This window comes from Seriola aureovittata, chromosome 15 (assembly GCF_021018895.1).
Source record: "Seriola aureovittata isolate HTS-2021-v1 ecotype China chromosome 15, ASM2101889v1, whole genome shotgun sequence".
Lineage (NCBI taxonomy): Eukaryota > Metazoa > Chordata > Actinopteri > Carangiformes > Carangidae > Seriola > Seriola aureovittata.
Window position 1 is genome coordinate 195,001 of NC_079378.1, and position 14,752 is coordinate 209,752.

The following is a 14,752-nucleotide window of genomic DNA, read 5'->3' on the forward strand; positions in this document are numbered from 1 at the left end:
CACCTGAGGGGTGGGACTTCCTTTAAAAGGAAAAAGAGGGCGGGATTTTGAATTTAGTTTCCTTCATATAGCCACAGAAAGGTTGAATGTGTGTGTGTGTTTGTGTGATACTGGTTGTGTTGCTGTGTTACCGTGTGTGTCCGTCTGATGTTCAACAGCTCTGGATAAACTCAGTGTGGATCGAACAACAGCTGGGTTGTCACCTTTCAGGAAGTTCTCCGTCAGCTGGAGGTAACGCTAAAGCACAACAACAACAACAACAACAACTGCAACATTAACTGACTCTGGATCAGTTTGTTGATATGAGGAACAAACAAGGAGGTGAGCAGGAGAAAAACATCAGCCTGAAACAGGATCAATTATCCTCCATCAGTTCTCATACTCTCAAATCCTCTCAGTAAACCAGACCAGCATCAGCTCCACAGCCAGCACGGGACAGAAATCCAGTCTCGGACTGATCCACTAGGACCGGCTGCATGAACGACACTGACGGAGCCAGTGAAACCGATGGAGCCAGTAAAGACACCGATGGAGCAGGTAAAAACTTTCTGGATGTTTTGATGGTCCACCTGCCGACCAGGATCTGAGCCTGTAGTCCTCACTCCAGTCCACCTGTGATCTGGTCTCATCTCTTTTTAGATGAAACTGTCACTGTCACCTGAATGCTTCGTACTGTGACATCACACCTGTGGGCAGGGCCTGTGTGTTTGTGCCAATGGTTTAACAGGAGGGACTGGCATGCACTAACAGGCACACGCGTTTGGACCAAATAAACTCAGATTACATCACACACAGAGGGGGCGGGGCTTCATTCTCTGCTCGGGAAGACATTAGTCTTCTATGTCTTTACATAGCAAACAGATGTTTGTTTAAAATCTGCTTTAAATTCTGATTGGAGGTGAGAAAGTAATTTGTACCTTGTTGTGGTCGTCAGTCAACATGTTTCCTACAGAGACGACCAGCGACGAGAAGGAAGGTCGAGACTGAGGTTTCTCCTCCCAGCAGCATTTCATCAGCTCAAAGCTAGGAAGGAAACATTCAGGAAACATTCAGGAAACAGACAGGTAAAGACAAAATATACAGGAAACAGTCAGAAAATAGAGAGGACGTGTTGTGTCCTACACGTTGTGAGGAGCATGTTCAGCTCGGGTCATCCTGTATCCTCTCTTCAGAGCAGAGTAAAACTCCTGGGTCATCGGGAGGTCGGGGTACGGGCTCGCACCTGGGACAAAATACACAAATACTACTGGTGATGTATACAGGTCAAACTGGTGTGTAGATGTAAACTGGACAGACTGGGCAGACTGGTTTACCCAGAGAGAAGATCTCCCACAGTAAGACTCCGAAGGACCATACGTCGCTCTGAGAGCTGTAAATGTTCTGGAAGATACTCTCTGGAGACATCCACTTGACCGGCAGGAAGTTCTGAACAGCAACACGACAAACAGCTGTTAATCACACTGCGAGCTGCTGTCAATCACTCATGGTTAATAAAGTTAATTCAACACTGACGTTTCCTCTGGCGATATAGTCCTGATCCTTTGTGAGGTCTCGAGCCAAACCGAAGTCACAGACCTTCACCAGCTTCCCCTCAAGGACCAGGACGTTCCTCGCTGCCAGGTCTCTGTGGACACACTGAGGGACACCAGAGGACAACACCTGATCCAACCTGTCAACATGCAACACAACTTTCAGTAGCAACATGTAATAGGAAGTTCACACACGAGTTGTTTTTTTAAAGGGCTCATACGTTTCTGGAGCAGAGGAAGTCCATGGCCTGAGAGATCTGGTAGGAGAAGCTGAGGAGGTCATTGAGGCTGAGGAGAGGAGAGTCACTGAGGAGGAGAGAGGACGCTTCCTGCTGGTCTGAAGGAGAACCACAGGAAGTCACAGAGGCTGCGTATCAATACTGATCCATGATTGATTGATTGATTGATTAGTGATATAAATACAAGATCTCAGCTCAAAGTTACAAGGAAGTGACACAATTTCCAAACTCAGAATTAATACTAAATAAATAATTGTACTTTCCGTTGTATGACTATAAGAACTAAGAAATCATCTATTGATCAACTATAATCCATATCAGATTCATTATCATGATTCACTCCGACTTCACCTGACACCTTTCAGTCGCTGCTGTCATCTGTTTGTGGCGTGAACTTATCATTTGGTTTGATTTCTTTCCTGTATATTTTATTGGTGGGATTGATAAGGAAGCAATACATGTTCTTCTCTTCGGCCATCTTGTTTATTGTTATTATTTTGTAACTTAGAGACATCAACTCAAATTATCCATTTTTTCTGGCAGAAATTAGCTTCCATACAGTGTACTACATGTACTACATGTATACAGTGTACTACACGTACTACATGTATACAGTGTACTACACGTACTACATGTATACAGTGTACAACACGTATACAGTGTACAACACGTACTACATGTATACAGTGTACAACACGTATACAGTGTACTACACGTACTACATGTATACAGTGTACAACACGTACTACATGTATACAGTGTACAACACGTACTACATGTATACAGTGTACCGCATGTACTACATGTATACAGTGTACTGCATGTACTACATGTATACAGTGTACAACACGTATACAGTGTACAACACGTACTACATGTATACAGTGTACTACATGTATACAGTGTACAACACGTACTACATGTATACAGTGTACTACATGTATACAATGTACAACACGTATACAGTGTACAACACGTACTACATGTATACAGTGTACAACACGTACTACATGTATACAGTGTACTACATGTATACAGTGTACCGCATGTACTACATGTATATAGTGTACAACACGTACTACATGTATACAGTGTACCGCATGTACTACATGTATACAGTGTACTACATGTATATAGTGTACTACATGTAATATATTGTATGTATACAGTGTACTGCATGTACTACATGTAATATACTGTATGTATACAGTGTACTGCATGTACTACATGTATATAGTGTACTACATGTACTAAAGAAAGATGACAGGTGAAGCACGGCATCATGTGTCTATCACCTGGTGCTATGTACGGCGTCTCGTACACCGCAGGTTCGATGTCGGCGTAGCTGAGCTCCTTCATGGCGACGTACTGAGCGCTCTCCTCTTTATTCATGTCCATATAACCTCCATCACTGTCGCTGCAGGGCGAGGGACACTCATAATCAATACAAACACAGAGAGAGAGCGAGAGAGATTTGATCTACACCTTTGCTTATTTGTGTGTATTCATGTGTTGACCTCTTGGTGTGTGTGTCACTCTGCTGGAAGGTGTGTTTGTTTCTCTGCAGGTAGTTCACCAGGTCTCCATGACGACAGAACTCAGTGATCAGATAGACAGGGCCTGGACAGACAGACAGGAAATAGGCAGACAGGAGACAGTTAATATTTAATTAGGATTAAACCAGGATTAGTTCTGGGTTAAATCAGGATTAGTTCAGGATTAAAATCAGGATTAATTAAGGATTAAAATCAGGATTAATTCATGATTGCTTTAGTGTTAAATGAGGATTAGTTCAGTATTAAATCAGGGTTAAATCAGGATTAGTTCAAGATTAGTTCAGGATTACTTTATGGTTAAATCAGGAATAGTTCAGGATTAAATCAGGATTAAATCAAGATAAATTCAGGGTTAAATCAGGATTAGTTCAGGGTTAGTTCAGGGTTAGTTCATGATTACTTTAGGGTTAAACCAGGATTAAATCAGGTTTAGTTCAGGATTACTTTAGGGTTAAATCAGGATTAATTCAGGGTTAAATAAGGATTAGTTTAGGATTAAATCAGGATAAATTCAGGGTTAAATCTGGATTAAAGAATGTACCTCCTCTCGTGCAGGCTCCCAGCAGGTTGACAACATTCAGGTGAGGACCAAGATGAACCAAAACCTTCAACTCTGACATCAGAGACTGAACTGCACCGCTGCTTGCTGAACACAGAGAAATATAGAAAATATTCAGTTTTTATTGATTTGTGTCGATAATCAATAATCTGGTTAACTGTATGCAACACTCTGACTTTGTCCTGGAGGGAGATCCGTTGACTGACAAAGGAAGGTAACATCACAGTCACGTTTCGACATTCGGCCAACACTTTAATCATCAGCTTTCTCAAAAAAAGAAATTAAAACCAAAGAAAACCAGCAGCACGTTATCAATGTTATTAAAGATGGAGACATCAGACAGAGACAAAGGACATGAAGGGACAACTGTGACTGAGAATCTCTGATCTGATCATTAACTCAAACTACAGTTTCTATCAGTGAAGGAGACAACAGACAGATCACAGACCAGTTAGAGACAGAGACAGAGACAGTTACAGAGACGGAGACAGTTAGAGAAAGAGACACAGAGACAGTTACAAAGACAAAGACAGTTACGTACGTTTGACCATCTTCACAGCTACTTTAGTTGTAGAATGAGAGTGAATCAGACCAGAGACGTTCGCCTCAACCACACGACCAAATGCACCTGAACCCAGCACCTGACCTGGAGGGAGGGAGAGATAAAAAATGAGATCAGATTAGATTAGATTTAATCAGGGACTATTGGCTATGGGCTAATAGGGTCTCCAAGGGCAAATTGGTCCCAGGGGAAGTTTCTGGACTAAGATCAATTCATAGACCCTAAGTGTCACCCGCAGTCAGAGTTGCAGCACCTCACCCGAAAAAAGAGAAACCTATGGGCCCACCACCTGCGGGGACGGACTTCGGGGTTGGGTGTGATGCTGACCAGGCAGCAGACAAAGGCAGGAACCTAGGCAAGCTGTGTCGTAGTCTGGTCATTGTGACATGGAGTGTCTCCTCTCTGGTGAGAGCCTGAGCTGGTGGAGGAGGTGGAGTGATACCAACTAGATGTAGTTGGGCTCAACCCTAGTACAGAAGGGGCTCTGGAACCAAAGTCCTGGAGAGGGGCTGGACTCTCCCCATTTCTCAGAGTTGCCCAGGATGACAGACGTCTGGTGGGTGGAAGGATACTCACAAGCCCCCGGTGGGACACCGCCATGTTGGCCTGCTCTCCAAGGGAACGAGAGGGTCGCCTCGATGTGACTGGGGGTCAGTGAGGAGAAGGCTGAACTGAACTCTAGTCTCTGCGATGTCCTGAAAGGGTTCAGCCTGAGGACTTCAAGGCCCATCAGGGCAACGATGGAGAAACCTGGAGGAAGGGCCTCCTGATCTGAACCTGAGTGGTGCTCTGTTATTGGACTTCTGTGCTGGTCATAGTTTGACCATAGACACCATGTTAAAACATCCAGTACCAGAGCACCTTAGGCCAAAGGTCAATAATCAACTTCGTCAGATCAGTGGACACGTGTTTTGGACAGAGCTGTCAGCTGATCACCACCTGGTGGTGAGGTAGATCAGATGGAGGGGAAGGCTGCCAGACAGGGTGAACTGGGAACACTGGTGGAGGCCCCTGAAGTGGGTGCCTTCCTTTGGAGGTTTTCTGGGCAGGTCCAACTGGGAGCAGACCGAGGTAGACCCAGAACTCGCTGGAGGAACTACATATCCCAACAGGCCTGGGAAGACCTTGGGATCCCCCAGGAGGAACTGGAAAGCGTTGCAGGAGAGAGGCATGTCTGGAATGTCCTGCTGAGCCTGCTGCCATGGCAACCCGCCCCCCGAATAAGAGGAAGATGATGGATGGATTAGATCAGATCAGATTAGGTTAGTATTAACTCAGGATGAGTTTAGGATTAAATAAATAGTTTTGTGGTATTACCCAGTACTACATTGTCTCGTGGTATTTCCCAGGTGGAGTTATAGGGCAGGTGGGCGGGGTCCAGGTAGGTGTACTGCTGTCCGTCAGGACTCACAGACTCAATCACCTTCCAGCGAACTTCATAATGAGGTTTCTAACGAACAGGAAGAGACGAACAGACCTCAGGTCACAAAATAAGTTGTTTAAAAGTATTACTCTCTTGTACTGTTACATTCAGACTCATTCAGAAGTACTGCAGTTCTACTTTAACACTACATACTCTGAATACTGACTTTTCTCCAGAGGAGGATGAGGATGATGAGGAAGAAGACGGCAATGACAACCAGAACCAGAACCGCTGCTAAGACTGCAACCTGAGACAGGAGAGCTGGAGACAGGTAGAGAGAGGTACAGAGGTAGAGAGAGAGAGAGACAGACAGGAAGACAGAGAGAGACAGGTAGGTAGAGAGAGAGCGATGGTGATATTATATAAAGTAAATAATATATGTTCATAATGTAGATTACTATGGAACCGAAGTATTACTACAGTAGTACTGCAGTATCAATACGTACAGGTGGACAGTACTCGCAGGTCTCTGGCTCGGCGTCCTGCTGTGTTTCTGGCTTCACAGCGAACAGCTGACAGAGAGCTGAGAGCCTGGAGAGTCAACTGACTGCGTACCTGCACAGGTGAGAGACACACACACACACACACACACACACACACCAGTCATCTAAGAATCATTACACAATCACCCCCCCTCTCTGATGGTGTAACTCTGATGACATCACTAGTTACCTGGGTGACTCCCCTCTCCTCCACCTCAGTGATGTTCTCCTGCAGAGAAACGCCCTCTGAGGCTGCTGATAGGCTCCTCCAGGCGCCCGTGACATTACTACACCTGCAGGTGACACGGTTACTATGGCAACATGTGTGAGCTTGAATCTGCGTTTACCTGTGTATTTCTTACCTGTGTGAGCTGTGACAGGTGTACCAGGTGACAGAAGGAGGTGGAGCTCCCTCGCTGACACAAAGCACTGCCTTACTGCCAACCTCTGACAGAGACGTGATCCTGGGGGGTGCTAAACACACACACACACACATACACAGGTAAATATACACACACACACACACACACACACACACACACAGACACACAGTGTCTCTCTCTGACCTTTGACCTCCAGTTTGAAAACAATCTCGTCGACGTCGTCGTCATTGGAAACGGTTGCTGTGTAATTTCCTGTCTGATCCATCTGGACTCGAACCAGTGTCAGTGTGCTCACATACCTGCACATCAATCAATCAATCAATCGATCAATCAATCAAACCAAACTGTTCTCGTCCTGTGTCGTATCTCTACCTTGACCTCTGACCTACCTGCTGCCCATCAGGTGTGTGGTGGTGACGGAGGTGGTTTCCGTGACAACAGTCTGGTTGTCTTTGGTCCAGAGGACAGTGGGGGCAGGGTGGGCGTCGACCTCCACACTGAACTCCACCGTGTGGTGGAGGAGAGACGATACATTGGTCTCACCTGAGGGCCACAGGTAGACATACCCTCGATCTGCAGAGAGAGACTTTACCTGAGAATTTACCTGTGTGTATCCACCTGTATGTATGTTTTAGTGTGTGTGTGTGTGTGTGTGTGTGTGTGTGTGTGTGTACTGACCCAGTACTGTCACTGTGATGTTTTTCATCACAGTCCGTCCCTGCATGGTCTCCTGCACCACACACGTATATACACCTACAAGAAGCACACGACACACACACAACCTCATCCCATCACCGTGGTTACCCAAAAACATCCAAACCCCGAATAACATTACTATAGCAACTGACAACTGTTACTACGTTTTCTTTTTACTGAGGACTTCATCCTGTCACCTACCAGAATCTGCCACTGTTGCCGTGGAGATGTTAACGAAGGAGCGGATCCGATTGGGCAGAAAGTCTGTCAGCGGCTCGACTTCCTGAACCAATACAAAGACACACATTCAGACAGACACAGACAGACAGACAGACAGACAGACAGACAGACACACATTCAGACAGACAGACAGACAGAGAGACAGACAGACACACATTCAGACAGACAGACAGACAGACAGAGAGACAGACAGACACACATTCAGACAGACAGACAGATAGACAGACAGACACACATTCAGACAGACAGACAGACAGACAGACAGACAGACAGACAGACACACATTCAGACAGACACACATTCAGACAGACAGACAGACAGACAGACAGACAGACACACATTCAGACAGACAGAGAGACAGACACACATTCAGACAGACAGACAGACAGACAGACACACATTCAGACAGACAGACAGACAGACAGACACACATTCAGACAGACAGACAGACAGACAGACAGACACACATTCAGACAGACAGACAGACAGACACACATTCAGACAGACAGACAGACAGACAGACAGACAGACAGACACACATTCAGACAGACAGAGAGACAGACACACATTCAGACAGACAGACAGACAGACAGACAGACAGACAGACACACATTCAGACAGACAGAGAGACAGACAGACACACATTCAGACAGACAGACAGATAGACAGACAGACACACATTCAGACAGACAGACAGACAGACAGACAGACAGACAGACAGACACACATTCAGACAGACACACATTCAGACAGACAGACAGACAGACAGACAGACAGACAGACACACATTCAGACAGACAAACAGACACACATTCAGACAGACAGACAGACAGACAGACAGACACACATTCAGACAGACAGACAGACAGACAGACAGACACACATTCAGACAGACAGAGAGACAGACACACATTCAGACAGACAGACAGACAGACAGACAGACAGACAGACAGGTACCTGTCTGCGGGGAAAGTCCCAGGAGAAGAAAACCATCTCCGTGTCTTTGACAGTGCAGTTCACAGTCAGAACCTCCCCCTGTTTCAACACACTGCTGGACACCGTCAGGTCCACCTCCATCACCTTAGGAACTGAGAGACAGACAGGTGGAGAGAGACAGACAGGTGGAGAGAGAGAGACAGGTGGACAGACAATAATGTAATCTATATTATTTGATCTAATCTTATGAATTAATTTAATTCTAGTCTGATCTAATTAATATAAAATAAGCACCACAATTCTAATAATCATTTCTAGTTGAATCCACTCTAATCTAACATAAAGTATTCTAGTCTAAACTAGTCCAATTGAATCTAGTCTAATTTAGTCTAGTCTAATTTAATCTACTCTAAAATAGTGTAATCTAATCTATTTTAATCAAATTGAATCTAATCTAATCTAGTCTAGTGTAATTTAAACTACTCTAAAATAGTCTAGTCTAATTAAATCTAGTCTAATCTAGTGTAATTGAATCTAATCTAGTCTAGTCTTTAGTCTGATCTAACCTAATCTCATCAACTCACCTACGATGCTGAAGACGTAGTACACCTGGGACTCCCTCTCCTCTCCTCCGAGGGCGGCTAAGCACACGTATGACGTGTCGTTGAGACGACCTGTGAAGCCACGGCCCGGCTCATATGTCGTCCCGGTAACCAGTGTCCAGCTAGGACGTTCATACAGCGAGACGTTGAGCCGCGGGTCAGACACCACGCAGGGGATGGTGTCTTCCTCCGCCTCCTTCATCACCACACCTGGACCCAGTGGGACAAACCATTCATCCGGACCTGGGGGGGGGGGGGGGCAAGTGGGACGGACACATCAGGACAGACAGGTCTCACAGGAGGGACAGACACGCAGCCATATATGATATATATTGTCACCTTTTCCAGGTATGAAGATGTCGATCTCTCTGCTCTGATAGGACGACCCCTCCTCACAGGTGTATCGCCCAGAATTCCTCCAGGTGACATTAAAGAGCTGCAGGACGCTGCTGGAACCCCGATTCTCCACCACAACCCCGTCTACCTGAGAGTCCTGAGGTACCCGCCACGTCACCTGACTCCACCCCGAACACACCTGAGAAGGGAGACATACAGGTACCTGAACATACCTGAGGAGACAGACAGGTACCTAAACACACGTGCAGGGACAGACAGGTACCTGAGCACGCCTGCAGAGACAGACAGGTGTTACTCACCACACTGAAGCTGGAGGTGGAGTTCAGTAAAACTTTGGAGGCTGACGGCATCAGCTCCAGACTGACGCCCCCTTCAGGGCAAACCAGGAACACACCTGCAGACAGACAGACAGACAGACAGACAGACAGACAGACAGACAGGTATGAGTTTACCTATAAACCCGTACTGATGTTTTATTTGTTTGTTACCTACCTAACAGGAAGTGCAGCAGGTTTAGACTTCCTGTTTGCCATTTGATGTACGCCATGATTGCATCTGATCCTGACCTAGAACAACAGGAGAGATTTCAAATTAAAAGTGTGACTGCTGTTGTCTAACTAGAGTGAAGAGACTTCAAAATAAAAATCTGACACTGCTGTTTGTAAAAAAGTGGTCGAATGTACTTGAATACATTTACTCAAGTATTTTACTTGTGCTGTAGTTGAGTATTTCCATGTTATTTTAGTGTTTATTAATAGTCGGAGGGACAGAGATTTACAGAAAGGGTTTTAACGCAATAATGAGTACTTTTACTTTTGGTACTTTAGTATATTCTGATATTAATACTTCAGAATACTGTTGTTGAAGAATGTTGTTAGTATTTTTACTGCAGCAGACGTAGTTAAGTCTGGAGTCAGTTAAACACTCGACGTCTGTTAAATCATTCTGAACTGTGATGGTTCAAACAGACCTGAACACACACTCTTCTGTCTGTGTGTGTGTGTGTGTGTGTGTGTGTGTTTTCACTGGGAGATTTGGGAATTTCTTTCTTCTTCTTTTAGAGAGGAAGAAGTTTGAGTCCTGTCGTCCAATCAGAATGTGTCCCTGGAGATCTCGGCCAATCACAGGCCTCGTTGACGGTGTGTGAGAGAGGAATGTGAATCGACCACTGAAGAAGAAAAATAAACAGTCAAGTATTTCCTGTGGGCAGCAGTGAGGACGACAGTCTCAGCCAATCACAGCTCAGCTACTCTCTGCTGCTCTGCTCTGAGGTCAGTCAGTCCTGCAGGACATATTGATATCACTTATGATGTCACTGATCTGCTGCCATGTTGTGATGTATCTGCTGACATCACAGGTTGGTCAACAGTTCACAGACGTGACATGTTCCCCGTTGACTCCCCAAATAATTGAACCTAATGTTCACTGTAGTGATGTAATCGACTGACTCTATGTCTCTGTCTCCTCTGTGCGTGTGTGTGTGTGTGTGCGTGTGTGTGTGTGTGTGTGTGTGTGTGTGTGTGTGTGTGTGCGTGTGCGTGTGTGTGTTTGTGTGTGTGTGTGTGTGTGTGTGTGTGTGCAGGATTTCCGCTCACGGCACTCCTCATCCTCACCTGATCAGCAGGTGTCTCACCTGGCTGTCAATCCTCCATGGTGACGGTTGTTTTCTGTCTCCTGATTGGTTCAGATCTGATGTCAGTGATCTTTGACCTTCAGAGAGAGACAGAATCACAAACTAACCACAGTTCAGTGTCTGTGTGTTTACATGGCATCAACAAGACGAGACAATACGAGACGAGGTGAGACAAGACGAGGTGAGACAAGGTGAGACAAGGTGAGACGAGATGAGACATGAAGAGAGGAGACAAGACGAGGTGAGACAAGACGAGAGGAGACAAGACAAGATGTGAGGAGATGAGACAAGATGAGATGAGACAAGAAGAGAGGAGACAAGATGAGATGAGACAAGAAGAGATGAGGTGAGACAAGACGAGGTGAGACAAGATGAGAGGAGACAAGACAAGATGTGACGAGACAAGATGAGACGAGACAAGATGAGAAGAGACGAGATGAGGTGAGACAAGATGAGACGAGATGAGATGAGAAGAGAAGAGACGAGATGAGGTGAGACAAGACGAGACGAGATGAGACAGGACGAGACAAGATGTGACGAGACAAGATGAGACGAGACAAGATGAGAAGAGAAGAGACGAGACGAGATGAGGTGAGACAAGATGAGACGAGATGAGGTGAGACAAGATGAGACGAGATGAGGTGAGACAAGATGAGAGGAGACAAGATGAGATGAGACAAGACGAGACGAGATGAGGTGAGACAAGATGAGAGGAGACAAGATGAGATGAGACAAGACGAGACGAGATGAGGTGAGACAAGACGAGGTGAGACAAGGTGAGACAAGGTGAGACGAGATGAGACATGAAGAGAGGAGACAAGACGAGGTGAGACAAGACGAGACGAGATGAGACAGGACGAGACAAGATGTGACGAGACGAGATGAGGTGAGACAAGATGAGACGAGATGAGACAAGACGAGACAAGATGAGAGGAGACAAGACAAGATGTGACGAGACAAGATGAGACGAGACAAGATGAGAAGAGACGAGATGAGGTGAGACAAGACGAGACGAGATGAGATGAGAAGAGACGAGATGAGGTGAGACAAGACGAGACGAGATGAGACAGGACGAGACAAGATGTGACGAGACAAGATGAGACGAGACAAGATGAGAAGAGAAGAGACGAGACGAGATGAGGTGAGACAAGATGAGACGAGATGAGGTGAGACAAGACGAGACAAGATGAGATGAGACGAGACGAGATGAGATGAGACAAGATGAGAGGAGACAAGACAAGATGTGACGAGACAAGATGAGACGAGACAAGATGAGAAGAGACGAGATGAGGTGAGACAAGACGAGACGAGATGAGATGAGAAGAGACGAGATGAGGTGAGACAAGACGAGACGAGATGAGACAGGACGAGACAAGATGTGACGAGACAAGATGAGACGAGACAAGATGAGAAGAGAAGAGACGAGACGAGATGAGGTGAGACAAGATGAGACGAGATGAGGTGAGACAAGATGAGACGAGATGAGGTGAGACAAGATGAGAGGAGACAAGATGAGATGAGACAAGACGAGACGAGATGAGGTGAGACAAGATGAGAGGAGACAAGATGAGATGAGACAAGACGAGACGAGATGAGGTGAGACAAGACGAGGTGAGACAAGGTGAGACAAGGTGAGACGAGATGAGACATGAAGAGAGGAGACAAGACGAGGTGAGACAAGACGAGACGAGATGAGACAGGACGAGACAAGATGTGACGAGACGAGATGAGGTGAGACAAGATGAGACGAGATGAGACAAGACGAGACAAGATGAGAGGAGACGAGACAAGATGAGAAGAGACGAGACGAGATGAGATGAGACGAGACAAGATGCGATGAGATGAGACCAGATGAGATGGGTCAAGATGAGACGTCATGATTGATCAGCAGAGACCTGATCGATCAGCAGAGACCTGATCGATCAGCAGAGACCCGATCGATCAGCAGAGACCCGATCGATCAGCAGAGACCTGATCGATCAGCAGAGACCCGATCGATCAGCAGAGACCCGATCGATCAGCAGAGACCCGATCGATCAGCAGAGACCTGATCGATCAGCAGAGACCTGATCGATCAGCAGAGACAGGTGTCAGGTAACAAACTGTCAGTCATGCTCCTCTGCTCTCAGTGAGAATCATATCTCGCCAGTTTATTTCAGACTGAGACTAACATTTAAAAACTGGACTGAACGAAGTTTAAAGTATTAACAGCGTTTCAGTTACTGGATATGAATTAACTACATGTTCAAACACTGACGCTAGTGATTTATAAATGTTGACAACTGAAAACTCACAATCAGCTTTAACCTCCAAAATCATGAAGCTTAAAATCTATACTCTTCTGTCTGATCTGTTTCATCTATATCTATAATCTTTTATCCGTTTCATCTATATTTTATTGATCTTTGTCTCGATCAGGTCACGGTTGAATAAATATATTTTAACAGTTAATCTAAGAAACAGTAGATTCCAGCTTTTTACATTAAGAAAATAAAAGTCTGATATTCTTTAATGTCTCACATGAATCTTTCTGGATCAAAATGGAGGCTCTGCTCTTTAAACTCGTTGCCATGGTGAATCGTTGAATCCATTGATGATGGATTTTAATATTCACTCAGTGTGAACAGACTCACATCAGCTGATCTGGTTTGTTAAACCTGGATCTGGATCAGACCCTAATCAGCTGATCACACGTGAAGCTAAGTGACCCCAGGACTTCCGTCACAGTCAAGTACACAGTAGTACTTGTACACTGTAGTACTGGGAGTTTAACTGCAGTAAAACAAGTTGAATCAGCAGAATCTGGTCAGACGCTCGTTGCTACGGAGACCAAGTTACAGACTGAAATAAAGAAAAGACGTTTAGTTTGTTCAAACCTGCTGATGCTGCTCTTCTTCCTCCTCCTCTTCTTCTTCTTCTTCTTCTTCTTCTTCTTCTCCTTTAGTGTTTTCCTCTCTGCTCTCCTTCTCTCCTCTTCATTCCAGACAAACGACGAATGGAAACCAACAGACTGACTCACAGTGGGAGAGAGAGGGAGAGAGAGACATTGACTCACAGTGGAGAGAGAGAGGAGAGTCTGCAGCAGAGGGAAGAAAAAGAGCGAGAGACTTTGACTCACAGTGTAGAGAAAGTGAGAGAGACACAGGGAGAGAGCCAACGTCTGTTTTCAATCTGTCTCTCTGTCACCCCCCTCCCCCCTCTGACAGGAAGTGAACCAAGTCCAACACACACACACACACACACACACACACACACACACACACACACACACACACACACAGTGAAAAGGTCTTTTTGATGAGTTTTTCCATTCGTTTTACCATTGTGTGTGTGTGTATGTGTGTGTGTGTGTGTGTGTGTGTGTGTGTGTGTGTGTGTGTGTGTGTTGTGTGTGTGTATGTGTGTGTGTGTGAGTGTGTGTGTGTGTGTGTTTTGTAGTGATGCTGATTAAATAAAGTGGTATGTGAGAGAGAGAGAGACAGAAGTAGAGAGACATTAGTATAATCAGACAGACTGATCATTAATCAATCAGTAATAAATCAGTTAAAGATCATT

The 14,752-nt window shown here is 45.4% G+C and overlaps 1 protein-coding gene across 2 annotated transcripts in view; it reads right to left on the minus strand.

The window, feature by feature from the left end:
- The window catches only part of LOC130182130 (platelet-derived growth factor receptor beta-like), a 14,961-nt gene extending 666 nt beyond the window's left edge, over window positions 1-14,295 (minus strand). Inside the window, exons 1-27 of one of the 2 annotated variants that reach the window (XM_056396749.1) lie at window positions 14,074-14,295; window positions 11,198-11,274; window positions 10,057-10,130; window positions 9,864-9,958; window positions 9,547-9,742; window positions 9,190-9,450; window positions 8,627-8,757; window positions 7,631-7,712; window positions 7,412-7,486; window positions 7,123-7,306; window positions 6,917-7,032; window positions 6,713-6,824; window positions 6,541-6,643; window positions 6,315-6,423; window positions 6,035-6,129; window positions 5,763-5,895; window positions 4,425-4,529; window positions 3,866-3,970; window positions 3,286-3,388; window positions 3,064-3,185; window positions 1,751-1,866; window positions 1,513-1,635; window positions 1,314-1,425; window positions 1,123-1,222; window positions 918-1,023; window positions 132-237; window positions 1-20 (exon numbers count right to left, since the gene is read on the minus strand). The exon at window positions 1-20 is cut by the window's left edge and continues 119 nt beyond it. In XM_056396749.1, the coding sequence (XP_056252724.1) occupies window positions 1-20; window positions 132-237; window positions 918-1,023; window positions 1,123-1,222; window positions 1,314-1,425; window positions 1,513-1,635; window positions 1,751-1,866; window positions 3,064-3,185; window positions 3,286-3,388; window positions 3,866-3,970; window positions 4,425-4,529; window positions 5,763-5,895; window positions 6,035-6,129; window positions 6,315-6,423; window positions 6,541-6,643; window positions 6,713-6,824; window positions 6,917-7,032; window positions 7,123-7,306; window positions 7,412-7,486; window positions 7,631-7,712; window positions 8,627-8,757; window positions 9,190-9,450; window positions 9,547-9,742; window positions 9,864-9,958; window positions 10,057-10,111 (2,865 nt within the window). In that variant the 5' untranslated portion in view covers window positions 10,112-10,130; window positions 11,198-11,274; window positions 14,074-14,295. Of the gene's footprint in view, window positions 21-131; window positions 238-917; window positions 1,024-1,122; window positions 1,223-1,313; window positions 1,426-1,512; window positions 1,636-1,750; window positions 1,867-3,063; window positions 3,186-3,285; window positions 3,389-3,865; window positions 3,971-4,424; window positions 4,530-5,762; window positions 5,896-6,034; window positions 6,130-6,314; window positions 6,424-6,540; window positions 6,644-6,712; window positions 6,825-6,916; window positions 7,033-7,122; window positions 7,307-7,411; window positions 7,487-7,630; window positions 7,713-8,626; window positions 8,758-9,189; window positions 9,451-9,546; window positions 9,743-9,863; window positions 9,959-10,056; window positions 10,131-11,177; window positions 11,275-14,073 lie in introns of both variants that reach the window. The other variant, XM_056396748.1, reaches the window with a different exon arrangement.
- Window positions 14,296-14,752: the final 457 nt, after the last annotated feature.